At 39.8% G+C, this 20,060-nt stretch overlaps 1 protein-coding gene across 6 annotated transcripts in view; it reads right to left on the bottom strand.

Annotated features, from left to right (window-relative positions):
• phf14 (PHD finger protein 14) overlaps window positions 1-20,060 on the bottom strand; it is a 284,756-nt gene that overhangs the window by 112,716 nt on the left and 151,980 nt on the right. For 5 of the 6 annotated variants that reach the window (XM_060904723.1, XM_060904724.1, XM_060904726.1 and 2 more), the window contains 2 exons: window positions 17,893-17,988; window positions 1,832-1,938 (listed from right to left, as the gene is read on the bottom strand). In XM_060904723.1, coding sequence (XP_060760706.1) covers window positions 1,832-1,938; window positions 17,893-17,988 — 203 coding nt within the window. The remainder of the gene's footprint in view (window positions 1-1,831; window positions 1,939-17,892; window positions 17,989-20,060) is intronic. The other variant, XM_060904725.1, reaches the window with a different exon arrangement.

The raw sequence follows: 20,060 nt of genomic DNA, 5'->3' as shown, positions 1-20,060 counted from the left end.
ACGAAAAAAAGCAAGCCAATATTATTTAAATATATGTCACTCAGATCCCTGATGCATTTCATATGAGTTTTTCAACACAAGAAGATAAACTTCATATCTTCAAGCCAACCTGTGAGTTTCTTTTTATGATATAGACACATTGACAAACAAAAAGTACCCACATTTATCAAAACTATTCATCGATTTCCTCAAAAGTGACATATAGAGATTTGTGGCACGATTTTGGTTCTCTATGTCCCGGTTGGGGCTTGTATGAAAAACACAAGTGGCATATTTCCCAGTAAAACACTCCTGTCCATATGTATATTTATTTTTTTCACAGTCCGGTTTCCATCAAATCGTGCGCTCTGACTGGCTCGCGAACGGTCCGGAATCCTACGATCCGGACCCCGGTTACAAACCTTTGGCGACTCGCTCATTCACAACAACGACAAACATAGTAGCAATTTTTTAGCAATTTTTTGTCAACATTTGTTTTCGCATTTCTCAGTATAACAGCATTAATTTTACAGCATGGATAGCGATAACGACAGTGTTCACAGCGAAAGCGAGTTTTACTACCCTGAGGAAGACGAAATAAAAGAAAACATTTCAGGAGAAAGCTGAAAACGAGCTTGTAGCAGGTTTGTCCTAAATATGGTTTCCCTTTCGGGCGCTCTAATTTTCTGTTAGAATTTGGTAAAGAAAAAATAAATATATTATTTACGAGCTTAAGGTCGGTCCGTATCATGAAATACTGTGACCTCGGCCTTGAATACTGACCTCAGCCCAGAGGCCTCGGTCAGTACATTCAAGACCGAGGTCATGGTATTCACGATACGGACCTCCCAGCTGGTAAATAACATATTTATTTTTTTCACGGTCCAGTTTCCATCAAATCCTGCGCTCTGATTGGCTGGCGAGTGGGTCCGTATCCTACGATACGGACCCCAGTTACGGACCCCGGTTACGGACCCCAGTTACGGACCTCTGGCGACTCGCTCGTTCACAACAACAACAAACATAGTAGCATATTTTGTCAACATTTATCTTTTTTTATAAGATTTATTTATAAGATTATCAAAAATCTTATAAATTTTTGCCAGCATTTCTCAGGAGAATAGCATTAATTTTACAGCATGGATAGCGATAACGACAGTGTTCACAGTGAAAGCAAGTTTTACTGCCCTGAGGAAGAAGAAATAAAAGAAAACATTTCAGGAGAAAGCTAAAAACCTCTAACTGTTGCTAATGCTGAGCAAAAACATGGCTGAATCCTGAATGACTCCTATTTGTATAAACAGGGGACTACATAGGCGGCAAAATATAGTTTTTTTCCTGCCATGGAAGTGCACTTGTATGCCAAGGAGGAAGCCATTTGCATTACAGCCGTGAATGAGGATTCAAAATGGCGGCTCGGCTTGGTTTTCCCTTTCGGGCGCTCTTGTTTTCCGTTAGAATTTGGTAAAGAAAAAATAAATGTATTATTTACCAGCTTAAGGTCGGTCCGTATGATGAAATACCGTGACCTCGGCCTTGAATACTGACCTCAGCCCAGAGGGCCTCGCTCAGTACTTTCAAGACCTCGGTCACGGTATTTCACTATACGGACCTCCTAGCTGGTATGTATGCATATATACACATGCAGCCACCCATCCACCCACACAAACGTCTGTACTGTATATGTGTATGGTACATCTGATTATTGTATTTCCTCTAACAATACTTGAACTTTTCCACTGCATAAAAATCACCATCACAATATGTGTATAAAAGTATTGCAAATTCAAACTCTGCATAGAAGCAGAAGTGAAAATCCCAATTCTGTTCCTGATGCCAGACTGAATCTGACCTGTAGAGCACTGCTGGGAGACTGGACGACTTCCCTGGACTTCCACCTTCTTTCTTGCTTGGCTTTCTCTCTTTAGGGGGCTTTAAAACAGCTGGTGAGTTCAGTTTCTGGGGGGAAAAAAAAAAAAAAAACACACCAGAAGATCCTTGTTAGGAAGAAGTCCATATGCACATTTTATAATGCAGCTCAGTTGCAGAGTGGGCAACAGCACACTATTCAAAACAACATGGAGAAACTTATAAATAATTTTCAACTTTTCTTTTTGTTCTTTTCTGTGTCACGTTATGAAAAATTCCTCATTTTAATGAGATGTCTGAAGTTCTCATAAGTTCGGAGGGAGCTTTGATGTAGATCGTGAAGTTTACTGTAGACAGAAAGATGCAGAAAGTCAGAGGACTTCTTGATTTCCGCATGGCATCTCCACTGAGTCCTGGCTGTCTGGGTTAATTAGAAAAGTGATCTCATGGGCTGCAAAGCCACAAGAGCACAAACTGCGTTCTCTAATCTGCGTAAAGCTCAGTTTAGCGTGCTCTCTCGATTATGGCCTCGGAGACGGCTGAAGAGACACAAAACACTCCACGCTCAGCGCCCTCGGCCACTGCTCACTTACAGCACGTCTCAAGTTTATGCGAGATTAGAAAATGAAGTGCTTTGCTGCCGTGTGCACACTTCTGGGAAGGTCACCATGGACTGACTCATGCAGTGACTAAAATCACACTCTACTTCCTGAAATCTTTTTTTTTTCCTTTCCTTTCCTTGCATCAGGACATTCCATAAAATGACAGGAATAAAATATTTAAACAACATCCCCAATGATGTTGATCACGATGTGTTTCAAGAACCTGACAGACAGCACGATGGGATACTTGCACCAAGTTGCATTAGACTTCCATTAATCAGAAATTCCTTGATGTTCTCGATCCTTTCATTCCAGTTTTACTTGACTGAACTTCTCTATGAAGTGAGCTGCTGAAAACTCAGCCAGCTCTTATGACTGATGCGTCTCACAAGGGACATCAATAATTCGGGGCTAATGTACAGACGCCGGTGAGTGATCGCGAATGAAAACGTAGCAGATAGATGACACAAAGGCATGAGCCATTTTGAGCGATGTCGCTACTTAAACTTGGCACGTTTTCTAATTATGTGATTTATGGCCGTCATTGCTGAATCGCCGGTGCTCTTCCTCCAGATCTCCGCTCTGCCTCCTTTGCCCCTCGTCCCATTATAACGCCATTTATTTGATCTGCTGAGAAATGCTGCAGTTCTTTTAATCAACTGATCTTATGTTTATCCATTTCTTTAGGGCAAGAAAGTGTCTGATTTTATATTTTGGGTTTTCTAAACCTAGCACAGGGTCAAAAATCATGCATACAGGGTCAGAAATACACATATGGCATACCTACAGTGGATATAAAAAGTGTACACACCCCGTTAAAATGACCGGTTTTTCTGATGTAAAAAAAAAAAAGAGACCACGATAAATAATTTCAAAACTCTTCCCGCCTTTAATGTGACCTATAACCTGTACAGTTCAATTGGAAAACAAACAAATCTGTTCGGGGTAAAAAACATAAGAAATAAAAAAATGTACAATAAGCTGGTTGCATAAGTGTGCACACCCTGAAACTAATACTTTGTTGAAGCACCTTTTGATTGAATTACAGCATTCAGTCTTTTTGGGTCGGAGTCTATCAGCCTGCCACATCTAGACTTGGCAATATTAGCCCGCTCTTCCTTGCAAAAGCGCTCCAAATCTGTCAGATTGCGAGGATATCTCTTGTGCACAGCCCTCTTCAGGTCACCCCACAAATTTTCAATTGAAAATTGACCAATTGACTGAAGGTTTTGGGCCAAAATTGACTGGTATTTAGAACTGTTCATAATTCCCTCCACCTTGACTAAAGCCCCTGTTCCAGCTGAAGCAAAACAGCCCCAAAACATGATGCTGCCACCACCGTGCTTCACCATGGGTATGGTGTTCTTTTGGTGATGTGCAGTGTTGTTTTTGCACCAAACATACCTTTTGGAATTGTGGCCAAAAAGTTCAACCTTGGTTTCATCAGACCATAACACATTTTCCCACATGCTTTTGGGAGAGTTGATGTATTTTTTTGCTAAATTTAGCCGGGCCTGGATGTTTTTCTTTGACCCTACCCCATAGTCCAGATATATGGAGAATATGGGAGATTGTTGTCACATGTAGTTCACAACCAGTATTTGCCAGAAATTCCTGCAGCTCCTTCAGTGTTGCTGTAGGCCTCTCGGCAGCCTCCCTGACCAGTTTTCGTCTTGTCTTTTCATCAATTTTGGAGGGACGTCCAGTTCTTGGTAATGTTACTGTTGTCCCATATTTTCTCCACTTCTTGATGACGGCCTTCACTGTGCTCCATGGTATATCTAATGCCGTGGAAATGTTTGTGTACCCTTCTCCTGACTGATATCTTTCAACAATGAGATCCCTTTGACGCTTTGTAAGCTCTCTGTGAACGCTGGCTTTTGCTGCAGGATGCAACTGAGTAAATGTCTGAACTTTATTTGGGGTTAATCAGAGTCATTTTAATTGATGGTACAGTAGGTGTGAACCCAAAAAGACTGAATGCTGTAATTAAATCAAAAGGTGCTTCAACAAAGTATTAGTTTAAGGGTGCGCACACTTATGCAACCAGCTTATTGTACGTTTTTTATTTTTTCCCCCTAACGGATTTGTTTGTTTTTCAATTGAATTGTACAGGTTATAGGTCACATTAAAGGTGGGAAAAGTTTTGAAATTATTTATCATGGTCTCATTTTTTTTTACATCAGAAAAACCTATTATTTTAATGGGGTGTGTACACTTTTTATATCCACTGTATTTATTTAGTTAAATGTCCCTCAGCAAGTTTCACCTTGACCAGATGCTTCTGGTCACCACCAACAAACTTCTGGCAGAATTCTGGTTGGATATTTGGCCACTATTCTTGGCAGAGTTCAATTAAATTTGTGTGTTTCCTGGGACAGACTCAACTTTTAAGCACAGCCCAAATAGTTTTGATAGGGTTAAGGTCAGGACTTGTTTTAACAAGTTTAACAATATTAGACTGTTTTATCCATTCTACAACCAGCTTTGATGTGCTTGAGGTCATTGTCCTGTTTAAACATCTAAATGTGTCCAAGTTTCTGATGATTTGAGGTTATTCTGAAGAAATCTGAGGTTGTCCTCCTTCTTCATTATTCCATCCACTGGTAGCAAAACAGCTCCAGACCATGAAGCTACTACCACCATGCTTAACAGCTGGTACAGTGGGTTTTTTTTGTTTGTTTTCGTTTTGTTTTTTTTTACCCCAGGTCATTGTGGCTAAACAACAACATCTTTGTCTGATCTGACCACAAAACTTTCCTCTAGCTTGAAAAGTACAGTGTCTTGCAAAAGTATTTATGCCCCTTGGTGTTTGTCCCATTTTGTCGCATTATAGGTTTGAATTGAAATGGATTCTTGGAGGATTAGCACCATATGATTTACATAACATGCCTACCACTATAAGGTGCAAATTGTTTGTTTACTTAATTATTGACACAAACAATAAGTTGAAAAAAACAGAAATCTGGAGCGTGCATAGGTATTCACCCTCCAAAGTCAATACTTTGTACAGCCACCTTTTGCTGCAATTACAGCTGCAAGTCTCTTGGGGTATGTCTCTATTAGCTTAGCACATCTCGCCACTGGGATCTTTGCCCATTCCTCAAGGCAAAACTGCTCCAACTCCTTCAAGTTAGATGGGTTGCGTTGGTGTACAGCAATCTTCAAGTTATACCACAGATTCTCAATTGGATTGAGGTCTGGACTTTGATTAGGCCATTCCAAGACATTTAAATGTTTCACTTTAAACCACTCCAGTGTAGCTTTAGCGGTATGTTTAGGGTCATTGTCCTGCTGGAATGCGAACCTTCATCCCAGTCTCAAACCTCTGGCTGACTCAAACAGGTTTTCCTCCAGAATTGTCCTGTATTTAGTGCCATCCATCTTTCCTTCAGTCCTGACCAGCTTTCCTGTCCCAGCAGATGAAAAACATCCCCACAGCATGATGCTGACACCACCATGCTAGGAATGGTGTTCTCAGGATGTTGGGTTTGTGCCACACATGGCATTTCCCATGATGACCAAAAAGTTCTATTTTAGTCTCATTTGACCAGAGAATCTTCTTCCATTTGTTTTGGGGAGTCTGCCACATGCTATTGGGCAAACTCCAAATGCGTTTTCTTATATTTTTCTTTAAGCAACAGCTTTTTTTCTGGCCACTCTTCCATAAAGCCCCACTCTGTGGAGTGTACGGTTTAAAGTAGTCCTATGGACAGATACTCCCATCTCTGCTGTGGATCTTTGCAGCTCCTTCAGTGTTATCTTTGGTGTCTTTGTTGCATCTCTGATTAATGCCCTCCTTGCCTGGTCTGTGAGTTTTGGTGGGCAGCCTTCTCTTATCAGGTTTGTAGTGGTGCCATATTCTTTCCATTTTGCTACAATGGATTTAATGGTGCTCCACTGTACCAGTGATATTTAATGGTGCTGACATTGTATCAATTTTTGAGCAACCTTTCAATCCCTGGTTTTGTAAAACTCGCTTGACTGTAGTCCAGTGTTTCAGCAGCTTCCAGTTCATGGCAGATCTGTGTCTTGGTGGTTCCTGGGTTGTTCTTGATCATCGGAACCAATTTCCTTTCAACTGCGGGTGACCGTTTGGGTCTTCTTCCAGCAAAGTGGCTTGGCAAAACAGCTACACCTCCCAATAACTTGCATTTACACACAATTGTTTGAACTGATGATCTCAGAAACTGCAGTTGTATAGAAATGGCTCAGAGACATTCCTGAATTGTGTAAATCCTCTTTTTCAGATCTGCACTGAGCTCCTTGGACTTTCCCATTGTACTGTGTGTTAGTTAATCGAATGAGTGCTGTCGAACAAACCTTTTTTATTATGGTGCAGAGAAGCTACCAGCTGTAATCAATCATGATCACGAACAGGAAGTTAAGAGGTCTTGGCCTTGACAAGTTAAAAGACACTTTAGAACTTTCAGCACCACTGAATTAATAATCTAAGTGGGCGTATGTGGTTGTTTTTTTTTTTGACTGTATGTATAATTCTAACCATGTGTTGGTTTCAGAAAACCAAAAATAAATGAAACTTGTGCACCAAATAATTTTTTTATTAAATATGTATGTCCTATAATCATTCTGACACAGAAAAATAACAGTTCAAAGAAATGACAAAGTCCAATATTGCCATGACATTCATTTCCCTGTATGTAAACTTCTGACCGCAACTTTTTGAGTGTGTTAATAATATTGGGCATCAAAACCCAAATACCATGTTTTAAGATTAAAGTCAGAATTAAAAATATATATTTTCTACTGGATATAAAGTCTTGTTTTGCAGATGTTCTACGGCATTATACTTAACTATAGATGAATATAAAAGTACAACGTTCTATTCCTTAATAAATTAAAACATATGCACAGCTAAGCTTCTTCCTAATATCAACATCGAGCCACTGTGTGCGTGTGCGAGCCTCAGAATGATGTGAACAAGTTCGTAAAACTAATACAAGTTTTGGTACTTTCTCAGTAATACCCCATTTCTTTCATGACTGTGTGTGTGCGTCTCTGTTCACCTACCATGCCAGTCAAAAGTTTTTAAAAACACATTGCAAGTGGGTGCTTTTATGTCACCATAAAGAGAGGTTAAAGCATGCCAGACCTCTGCATTTCCTGCTTATTAAGTTGCCGTCACCCATAGCGACGCACCTCTGTGATGCAGTTGCCATAGTGAGTGGGAGGGGGGTCATGGGGCTTTTAGCGACCAAAGACGGGTCAATTAGTGAGCAAAAATGGAAGAATTTCATAAACACCACAGCCATAATGGTGAGGAGAATTAGCCAATGCTAGAAACCCTCATGGGGTCCTGCCCACTGCGCAGTTCTCACTCAGTCTCTATTAATTCCCACAGAGTTGAAGCAGTGTAGAAAATTACAGGTTGGAGATCTTAAGAAAGCACTTATAATAGGTGAACAAACAAGTGCTGACCAGCACCGATAAGAGTGATTTTTCATCAAGTCGTTTTATACACAAAACTTGAAGAAGAAGAAGCCTTTATTTGTCACATGCACACTCAAGCACAGTGGAATTCATCCTCTGCATTTAACCCATCTGAAGCAGTGAAACACACACACACACACACACACACCCAGAGCAGTCTCGCCCGGGGAGCAGTTAGGGATTAGGTACCTCGCTCAAGGGCACTTCAGCCCAAGGCCGCCCCATGTTAACCTTGTATTAGGGATGGAAATTGATAAGATTTTTACGATTCCGATTCCATTTTCGATTCTGCTTAACGATTCGGTTCTTTATCGATTCTCTTATCGATTCTCATTTGAAAAAAAAGGAGAACAAACAGGTCGATTAGCATCAACTTTGTTTAGTTTAGGAGTAACACAGATTCACCAGTCCGAAGCGTGTCGAAAACGTGACATTCATTTAAAAGTATCGCATGCTGTGTGCGCAAATGTTTTTGCATATTACTCGTGTTCCCTCTCGACGATGTAATATCTACTTTGCAATGGCTGCAGGTCGCCCGGTTGTCATCTTTCCTTGAAAAATGCGGCCAAACTTTTGAGCGTTTAAACCGCTTGGTTGCCATGTTTACTGCTTACTGCATGTCGCTACGCACGTTGCGTAACTTGCGTAATATACATGGCGTTAGTCGTGCCCGCTGGAATCGATAAGGGAATCGTTAGCAAATCTGGCAAACGATTCCATGGAATTGAAACACTGGGAAGCGGTTCTCAACAAGAACCGGTTTTTGATTCCCATTCCTACCTTGTATTATTCATTTTAATTTTCCATGAAAGCAAAGGCCAAGTGTTTAACATGACGCATGTCCATTTTTTAATGTGCATTAAAGTAATAATTTGTCAATTAAACAACTAAAACAGGCTGTTCCAGCTTTCATTGGCCGACAGCTTGTTCGCAGAGCATGTTGTTTTCTGACAACTTGCTCAATTTCCCATTGGTCGGAATCGCTCGGAAACACTGACAGACTTCTCTTCAGACGCATTTTTGTATAAAAGTATACAAGTGGTTGAACTATTCAATTAAAACCCTTTGGTGACTGACCCCTTGAAAATGGTTCCTCCGGGAACGATGACTTTTCAGTTGTCAAGACAACGGAAAAACTAAAATACAAAAACAGAAAGATACGTCACAATGCTCTTGTGCACAAAACAAAATGCTCTTGTATTTTAGTTTTTCCGTTGTCTTGACAACTGAAACGTCATCGTTCCTGGAGAAACCATTTTCAAGGGGTCAGTCACCAAAGGGTTAAACCTTTAGTTCCGATTACAAAATGGCTTAATAAAAGCAAAATCCGTCAATTTTTACATAAATAGAAAGCTTAGATTGTCAATTTTCAAAAAAAAAAAAGAAAAATTGGAGGCAAAATAATCGTGAATTTATTAGCCCTCACTCTGCGCTAGAAACATGGCGGATCCGGCGTGCGGAATGTCAACAAGTGACGCAAACGCTCAAAGAAGTTGATGTTTTTTTCTCAAATATCCAAACAATTGTGTAAGTCATCGCTTTCTAAAAGCATATGAATCTTGTAGCTTAAGTCTGCATGGACATTATGGAATCAGTGCCGAAGTTTCTGTGCATCTCTGAGGCTGATTCATGTTTAAAAATCCTGATATACAGTAAATAAATGTCAGTAACGGCGACCGCCAACGGGCGATAACGGAAGAAGTTATAAGTAAGCGTCGCATGTTAAGCATGCTACTTTACCAAGTTGAAGAAATATGAATCTCTCTCTGCAGGAGTGATTACATCCAATAAAAATAAATTATATTTCTTACCACAGCAGCAGCTTTCAGGAAACATAATAAAATAAATATTAAATATTATTATCCCAAAATACCACATGTATAACTTTATCAATTTTAAATTATGTAGGCCTAGGGGCATTAAAAGTTAAGGACATATTATAGGGATTAAATAGTTTAAATACATTGTACATGCATTACATACAGTACTGTGCAAAAGTCTTAGGCACCCTATTTTTTTTTCCATACAAACTTTGTTATCGATTTCTATTTTCTGACTTCTACATTATCGAGTCGGTACAAAAACATTTTAGAGTCCGAACGTTCGGGGTTTTTTTTTCAGCACAAAATTAAATGTTACAGAAAAAATATCTGAGCAGTATATTACATAAGAGCGCACTTTTCAGATTCATCTCATCTCATTATCTGTAGCCGCTTTATCCTGTTCTACAGGGTCGCAGGCAAGCTGGAGCCTATCCCAGCTGACTACAGGCGAAAGGCGGGGTACACCCTGGACAAGTCGCCAGGTCATCACAGGGCTGACACATAGACACAGACAACCATTCACACTCACATTCACACCTACGCTCAATTTAGAGTCACCAGTTAACCTAACCTGCATGTCTTTGGACTGTGGGGGAAACCGGAGCACCCGGAGGAAACCCATGCGGACACGGGGAGAACATGCAAACTCCGCACAGAAAGGCCCTCGCCGGCCACGGGGCTCGAACCCGGACCTTCTTGCTGTGAGGCGACAGCGCTAACCACTACACCACCGTGCCACCCCACTTTTCAGATTAAAAAACAAAACATAATGAAGGCTGCTGGGTTTTGGTGCAAAATTAAGAAGTGTGACAGCTAAAGTGTCCAGAAGAACCGAGGCTGGTTCTGTAAGATGCTCATGGTCAAAACATGGTATTCGTCCACTAAAGTGGTGGAAAAATGAACTTTCACATATATGAACTGAGTCATGGTTTTATATGCATACCTGGGGCATCACTGAACCTTGCAACATTGTTGGTTTCCATTGCTTAGGGCTTTTGGCAGGATTTTGTGATAGTATTTGACTAGCCTTGAACTGTTTTCATACAGATTCTTTGGATGATGCAACATGACATCGTAAACATTGCTGCATCAGCCAAAGTCTTTGTATTTTCCAATAGTGGATAAATGATGTAATGATACACAATGAAAAATAACCTTTTTTTGATCAAGAAATCAAAATATAAGCCAATAATAAGTAAGGAAATTTTCATACTGAAACTTGGCAGCAATTTTTGTCGTGTCCATAACCTTTCCAAGCTCAAAAAAATGCAACTTTAAATGAACTTATATTAAAAATATTTTGGCTTTCTTGCTTAACTAATGAAGATGTTTAAAACTGATAAAGATTACTGTTCTATGATAAATACATTAAAAGATAGAACTGCCTGGTTACGGACACTACAAATTCTTGTTTCCTCAAAATTCTGAATTTGAATCCCCGTAAATTTTGATATGTTATCTTTGCTTGCAAAAAAGTAATCATTCTGGGAGTCATAATTAAAAACAAGTCGAACAAGTTAATTTGTATTCTTAAACTCTGTTGTTTGCACTATTTTACAAGCATATAACAAAGAATACCCTTTGTAATTTTGAGTTTTTGGCAAAAGCACCTCTTTCTGTTATTCAGCCATAACTTTCTCTAATATCCACCAATTTTCTTGATTTAAGTACTAAAATTTAACTAAGGAAATGCTCTAATAGGATAAATAGATTTTAGTTGAAAAAAAAGCATAAAAAACCCAATTTATTTTAGTTTGAAAATAGTTTTTTTTAATGAGACAGCATAACACTCAAAAATGGCCATTTTTGGGTGACGTTTGTACTTACAACTCAAAAACGCTTTAAGATATCCATGTGAAATTTGGTGGCCATTAAAAGTGGTCAACATCAACAATCTTGAATATCAAAAACAAATTCTAGATGATTTAGTTCGTCTTTTACCTGCATATAACGTTAAAAATAAAATGGATGAATTTTGGCCGTCAGTAAAACCTACAGCTCATTTCCTTATAAAACTAACAAAACTAACAAATATTGACTTTGGTTCATTTATTATGGCTTACTGATTACTGTTTATAGTATTTTTTAATGTTGAAACATTTCATTTAATAATTTCTTAAGCCATTTTTGGTCTACAGCATTTCTTTACATGTGCCTAAGTCTTTTGCACACCACTGTATCTGTAGATATTGGTACTGCTTCTTTATCGACTTTACTGATCACATACTTGTTTTGCTATGAATTAACACTTCGTTAGTAAGGTCACATGACCATATAAATACATATTCATTTGAAAGACAAAGGACTTACCCAGTCAATTTGTGAGCAGTAACTATTGAATGATGATGCAAAAGAAGGATGTAGATTTCGTTAACTTACTCATTCATCAATACATTTTTAGATTTCATCATATTTCATTATTTTCACAAAGCTGCTGTCTAGTAAAACTGTAAATTGTAAAAAGGGAACGTTTTAAGTTAGATAGCAGTTCAGACCTGATGTTAATAGCACCAACATTAAGAAAATTATGGCAGATTTACCTTTGAAAATCGACAAATCTGTCGACTCGGCCATTTTGACAAGTAGAAAATGAAATTTTTTTTATTTTTAATAGTCAAATATTTTAATTTGTCCTTCAGATAATACATTGGAAAAAATAGCACTGTACAAAAGTGTGCTAGAAAATGTATAGCAACAGATATTTTAACATATTTATGATTTTACCAATCTTTGAAAATGCAGTTTTGGGCATTTTTAGTGTAAAAACCGTCCGAAACCAAGTAATCTTAAATATTTCTAATTGCTGTAATTTCAAAAGCAATAAAACTCTCTTAGTGAATGAGGTATCATTGTTTTCGTTTTTTCATGCTCTTTCTGGTGGATTATTGTATGAGAAACGACCACAGAAAACAAAACAAACAAAAAATGCCTTGGGGTACCTACTTATAAAAAAGAAGACTGACAGAAATAATAAAGGATCTGGTACATTAGAAGCTGAAACAGATAAAAGATGCTGCAGTTTCTTTAAAAAGTGTCTGTAATGACTTAGTGTAATGCTTTAAAATTAATACACATCAATAGTAACGACCAAAATGAATTAATAAAGCAGGGGGAAAAAGAATATTAATTATTTGTTATTTTATTATCAAACACAAAACTATCGATAAATCGCGGCGTCCGGATCCCGGAAAAAGGCAGCCTTGCCCAGGGCTAATCTCGCATGACATCATGCGTGGAACCCCGGTTATCTGGGTCATTTCGGTTCATCTGACTCCGTGCTGGTTTACTCATTGAAATTGGATATTGTTGTTGGAATGTTACAAAAATAACGACGTGAAAGTGCCGAGTTGTGTTTGGATGCTCAAATCCATAAACAACAGGACATTCAGTTCAGAAATTTCCAAGAATTGACCCTAATCTAAAGCGACAGTGGGTGAGGTTCGTGCAAACGAAGAGGGCAGATTTCATGTCGCCTACTAATAATAAATCCGATTCATCAAGTGCTCATCACCACCAGAACGACCACATGAGAATTACTGGAGCAAAAAGAAGCCCATTTATTTAATAAATAACATTTGATCTGACATTTGGACAGTTCGTCGATTCCCCCATTATCGCCCACTTCATATTTTCTTTCAGTAATTACATTGAATAAGTGTACATTTTAAAGATTATATTTCTGCATTTATTGAGGTACATGCAAATATTTTCCCGATATTTTGCAGTGGCCAGCTTAGAATAAAAATCCACAAACCAATCTGCGTTTCCAGTTCTCTCTGGCTGGTGGTGCGCTATCGGCGGTGAGCGGGACTGTCGTGAACTGAGTGAACTGGCATCTGTTTCTCATCTTGGGGGCTCAAAAAGAGAACCGTCTACTCCGGAATATACTTGATAATCATCTGCCCCTTCATTCGACATAAAAGAATCCCAGTCACTATCAGAATTCTCTCCAAAACGTGATTCCATATCGAGACTGGTCTAACCACTGCTGCGCACAGGAATGAAACTGATACCTGGATTGTTACACAACATCACGCACCGCTTCAGGATCTTCCAGTTCAGTCTCGGCAGATTCCGTGAAAATCGGCTGATTTCTTTGATTTTCCATTAATTTATGGCTTTTTGGATCAGCTATGTTTCGAAAACACATGGTCAATCAACATAACGATTGGTTCTTTGTACAAGGGAAAACAAATTCATTCACTTTAAAGGGCAAAAATGTGACTCACTTTGGTGCAATAAGGTAAAAATATGTATTCAACTAAAACTCATAACCTGGAATTTCTATATATAAACAAAGTTATTGCTGACAGGCATGTTGGTTTGAGAAACTGGTATTTCAGAACCTGCTGAACTCCGAAACTGATTTTCACCCGCAAAAGTCTCTCGAGTTTACGTAGAGCGGTGCGAAAAACAAAACCCATCCAGTGAGCGTCAGACGTATGGGTGGAAATGCCTTGCTGCTGAGAGATGAGGGCGGTCAGAAGAGAATGACCAGACTGGTTTGGAGCTGACCAGTCTACAGTAACTCAAATAACAACTCTTTACAACCGTGCTGAGCAGAAAAGCATCTCAAAATTCACAACATGAAGCATGAGGTGGATGGGCTATAACAGCAGAAGTGCACGTTAGTTTCCACTGTTGTCAGTCAAGAACAGGAACCTGATGCTCCAGTGGGTGTGGATGTCAGATATGACTCGTTCCTTAACCCTGTTCTCATGAAAACTTTCTCTTTGAATGAAATCCCAATCATTTCAAAGTGCGCTACAGTTACATCAAAGAATGCTCTTAAAATGCTGACACATGCTGGTTCAGATACTGAAAGCAAGAAAAGGAAAACGTTATCAGAAGTACTTTTTTTTTCCTGCGCCCCACCCCCCGAGATCATTTTAGTTGAAGTGATTTAACGAGCAAATGCAGTGCTGTTGAAAAATGAGTGCGATAAGCACGCGCAGTTACTGAAGGATCAGATCCCAGAGAAGCGCGACCCCTTCCTGTGAGAACTGAACTTTTGATGAACTTTCCACCAAACTCTAATTTCAACACAATTAGACCATCGCCTACCGACTTTATTTTGGGAAGCTTTCACTAAATGTAGTAATTACTAGCCATTACACAAGTATTAGTGTTGTACCTTTAATAGCAGTTTCAACTATTATTAAACGCAGCAGGGTCGAAAAAGTGACCCCCAGTGCCAAGAACTGTTTTATATTCTCAGAGAAAAGCAATCCAAATTGGTACGATACAGTTCTCAAGGAGGATTTCGTCATTCGTTAATAATATAAGTGGCACAAAAAGTATTGAGCAGACGTATCCAGAGTGAAGTATAAATTACCCAGAGCAGCCTGGAGAGCAGTCGGGGGTTGGATGCCTTACTCAAGGGCAGCCATTCCTGCTGGTCCAGAGAATCAAACCAGTGACCTTTTAGTCCCAAAGCTGCTTCTCTAACCTTTAGGCCATGACTTCTCCCCGTACAGTGGTGCTTGAAAGTTTGTGAACCCTTTAGAATTTTCTATATTTCTGCATAAATATGACCTAAAACATCATCAGATTTTCACACAAGTCCTAAAAGTAGATAAAGAGAACCCAGTTAAACAAATGAGACAAAAATATTATACTTGGTCATTTATTTATTGAGGAAAATGATCCAATATTACATATCTGTGAGTGGCAAAAGTATGTGACCCTCGAGGATTAGCAGTTAATTTGAAGGTGAAATTAGAGTCAGGTGTTTTCAATCAGTGGGATGACAATCAGGTGCGAGTGGGCACCCTGTTTTATTTAAAGAACAGGGATCTATCAAAGTCTGATCTTCACAACACATGTTTGTGGAAGTGGATCATGGCACGAACAAAGGAGATTTCTGAGGACCTCAGAAAAAGCATTGTTGATGCTCATCAGGCTGGAAAAGGTTACAAAACCATCTCTAAAGAGTTTGGACTCCACCAATCCACAGTTAAATAGATTGTGTACAAAGGGAGGAAATTAAAGACTATTGTTACCCTCCCCAGGAGTAGTCGACCAACAAAAATCATTCCAAGAGCAAGGCGTGTAATAGTCGGCGAGGTTACAAAGGACACCAGGGTAACTTCTAAGCAACTGAAGGCCTCTCTCACATTGGCTAATGCTAATGTTCATGAATCCACCATCAGGAAAACACTGAACAACAATGGTGTGCATGGCAGGGTTGCAAGGAGAAAGCCACTGCTCTCCAAAAAGAACACTGCTGCTCGTCTGCAGTTCGCTAAAGACAAGCCAGAAGGCTATTTGAAAATTTTTTTGTGGACGGATGAGACCAAAATAGAACTTCTCATCTCATTATCTCTAGCCGCTTTATCCTGTTCTACAGGGTCGCAGGCAAGCTGGTACCTATCACAGCTGACTATGGGCGAAAGGCGGGGTACACCCTGGACAAGTCGCCAGGTCATCACAGGGCTGACACATAGACACAGACAACCATTCACACTCACATTCACACCTACGGTCAATTTAGAGTCACCAGTTAACCTAACCTGCATGTCTTTGGACTGTGGGGGAAACCGGAGCACCCGGAGGAAACCCACGCGGACACGGGGAGAACATGCAAACTCCACACAGAAAGGCCCTCGCTGGCCACAGGGCTCGAACCCGGACCTTCTTGCTGTGAGGCGGCAGCGCTAACCACTACACCACCGTGCCGCCCCAAAATAGAACTTTTTGGTTTAAATGAGAAGCGTTATGTTTGGAGAAAGGAAAACACTGCATTCCAGCACAAGAACCTTATCCCATCTGTGAAACATGGTGGTGGTAGTATCATGGTTTGGGCCTGTTTTGCTGCATCTGGGCCAGGACGGCTTGCCATCATTGATGGAACAATGAATTCTGAATTATACCAGCGAATTCTAAAGGAAAATGTCAGGACATCTGTCCATGAACTGAATCTCAAGAGAAGGTGGGTCATGCAGCAAGACAACGACCCTAAGCACACAAGTCATTCTACCAAAGAATGGCTAAAGAAGAATCAGAATCAGAGACACTTTTATTGCCAGGTATGTGGACACATACGAGGAATTTGACTCCAGTTCACTTAGCTCTCATAGTACAAAACAGATAAAAAAGCATATACACAAAACAAACAAACAAGCAAACAACAACAAAATAAAGTTAATGTTTTGGAATGGCCAAGTCAAAGTCCTGACCTTAATCCAATCGAAATGTTGTGGAAAGACCTGAAGCGAGCAGTTCATGTGAGGAAACCCACCAACATCCCAGAGTTGAAGCTGTTCTGTACGGAGGAACGGGCTAAAATTCCTCCAAGCCGGTGTGCAGGACTGATCAACAGCTACCGCAAACGTTTAGTTGCAGTTATTGCTGCACAAGGGGGTCACACCAGATACTGAAAGCAAAGGGTCACATACTTTTGCCACTCACAGATATGTAATATTGGATCATTTTCCTCAATAAATAAATGACCAAGTATAATATTTTTTTTGTTTCGTTTATTTAACTGGGTTCTCTTTATCTACTTTTAGGACTTGTGTGAAAATCTGATGATGTTTTAGGTCATATGTATGCAGAAATATAGAAAATTCTAAAGGGTTCACAAACTTTCAAGCGCCACTGTATGTAGTTCCTCCACCAAATGTAGCTGGTTACATATTTGGATGCAAATCTGAATATGTCGCTTGGTGGAGGTATGAACTCTACCGAGTGTCCTTCTAGTACAATATAGATAAAGCTGCTTCTCTAACCATTCGGCCATGACTTCTCCCGTTAAACATTAAACACAACTATAAATGGATAAAAAGTATGACATTCTTTAATAAATACAAAGCTGAAACCGTTGGCAAGCTGCTGTGGTAGAAGACAAAAAACACTTGAGGACACATTGATAACGGACAGTGGCATCACACCACGCCGTCACTGATTATTTCCCTACAAACATGTTTTATTCTTTACATACAGTAAGCAATTATAAATCGTGGAGTCACGGCATTTGGTAAAGATCTCTGACTTTCAATCCCTGTCATATTCAAGCACCTCATCGACCATCCAGTGAATAGCAGGATTTATTAAATATCTGACGCGTACAGATGGACTGATGGTGTGCGGTGTGAGTAAAGAAGGCTGTGTATTGAATAGGAGCTGGTTAAAAGGTCAGGGTAGACGTGGAGAAGGAAAAAGCGTACCTGCCCGAGGATGCTTCCCAACATGCTCCACATGGACTGGCCTTCGGTCCTCAGCAGCCCGTTGACATTCTGCAGGTCCTCCAGGGACTCACAGAGCTGCGGCAGATAAAACAGCAGCACAGAGGAAGATAAGACAAGGACAAGCTGGATGGCTCTGTCAGAAAAGAGCGAGAAGACGAGAAAGCCGACCACACGGAAACATTATTCAGTCAGAAGGATGGACTGGACTGCACATCTCGGTATCAGCAGAAACGGGACAGAACCAGACCGAATAGCAACATCTTCACCTGGAATAGTTAGGCATTACTCACTAATCTAATGAGTCAAAAATGTAACCGAATACAAACACTGATTACACACGGAGTTAATTTTTTTTAAAATTAATTTCTGAAGACTTCATTTTTATGAATTAAATCTCAGTAAACAGCATAAATACTGTTATAATTATTACAATTATAATCGTAATTTCTCCTCCTTTTATCATTTACTATGACTTTATTTTTCACTTCAATTTTCTAACTCATTCCATAAGTAATATTTGTCTTCAGTTATATTTTTGACTCATTAGATTCCTGAAAAATAAAAAATAAAATAAAAAAGCTGCAGTAAATGATAAATAATAAAAGAATGAAGCTCATTTTAATTTGTTGTTGCCTGGTTGAGACTTTTTTTTATTTTTTAACAAAACGCTATAATTAATCTATTTTTACTTATTACAAAAATATATTGTCCTTACTTTTTTTTTTTTTTTGAATAGGCTATTGCCCACCGGGAATATTCTGAAATGAGTATTTGTCAGGGAAAGATAAGTTATATTTCTGTTACCAATTTGCAATATGTATTTTTTTTTTTACTTCTACCAAGCCAGAAAGAAAGAAAGAAAGAAAGAAAGAACTAGAGCTGTGAGTAAACTCACTACAGAATACCCCCTGCTTACAAGCCTGTCATCATATATTGCCATATGTAAGGGAATTAATTGAATTATCTCCCCTTTGAAACATCGGGCCGGGATTATTTTCCTTCATGCACATCTTCAGGTGGTATCCTGCAACTGTGTAAAGTTTCATCAAAATCCATAAAACCGTTTAGGAGGAGTTGTGCTTACAAGACACATGGACAGACGGCCGGCCGGCCAGCCGGACAAGGAGATTCCTACATACACCCCCCCCCCCCCCCCCCAACTTTGTTTGCAGGGGGTATAACAAAGAAAGGTTTATTGTGAGGGCGGCACGGTGGTGTAGTGGTTAGCGCTGTCGCCTCACAGCAAGAAGGTTCTGGGTTCGAGCCCAGTGGCCGACGGGGGTCTTTCTGTGTGGAGTTTGCATGTTCTCCCCATGTCTATGTGGGTTTCCTCCGGGTGCTCCGGTTTCCCCCACAGTCCAAAGACATGCAGGTGGCGGCCTCGGGCTGAGGTTGGGCTGAAGTGCCCTGTAGCATAGCTGCCCACTGCTCTGGGTATGTGTGTGTGCATGTGTGTGCTCACTGCTTCAGATGGGTTAAATGCAGAGGACTGTACTTGTGTGTGCATGTGACAAATAAACGCGTCTTCTTTTTCCTTGGCAGAGTGAGCGACGGTTCTGTGGGTGGAAACAAACGCCTTGTTGATAAGAGAGCTCAGAGGAAAATGTCCAGTGGCGGGTTTCCGAAAAGCCTCTTAATGCTAAGAGCATCTTAACTAGGAGAGAGAGAGTGAGTTTTCATTGTGCTGCTCGCTCTACCATGATCTTTGCGCTGCGATGCTTTTGGGAAACTCAGGCCAGATTGGTTCAAGCTGCTAGGAAGGATATAGTAACTCATAGCAACTCTTTACAACCGTGGTGAGCAGAAAAGCATCTCAGCATGCAACAGCAGAAGAACACATTGGGTTCCAGTCCTGCAGCCAAGAACAGGGATCTTACAATCAAGAACAAGTTCCTATTAAAGTGGCCAGTGAGGGTACAAACATCACTTTATAACAAGAAACATTTCTTGTTATAACAAACTATTTATCTTGTTATGATGTGAAACGTTCTGTGCTAAAACATGATAAATTATACTGTAATAACATTAAACATGTCACATTATAAAGAGAACAGTTGGTCTTGGGAAGGTAAGAACGTAAATTGTGTAAATGAGCCATATTTCTCAGTTTGTCCGTTCTCCACACGCCATTTCCTCATTCAAACGCG

This window comes from Neoarius graeffei, chromosome 22, assembly GCF_027579695.1.
Source record: "Neoarius graeffei isolate fNeoGra1 chromosome 22, fNeoGra1.pri, whole genome shotgun sequence".
NCBI lineage: Eukaryota > Metazoa > Chordata > Actinopteri > Siluriformes > Ariidae > Neoarius > Neoarius graeffei.
The sequence above is the reverse complement of the archived record's forward strand: the minus strand, read 5'-3'. Positions and strand labels throughout refer to the sequence as shown.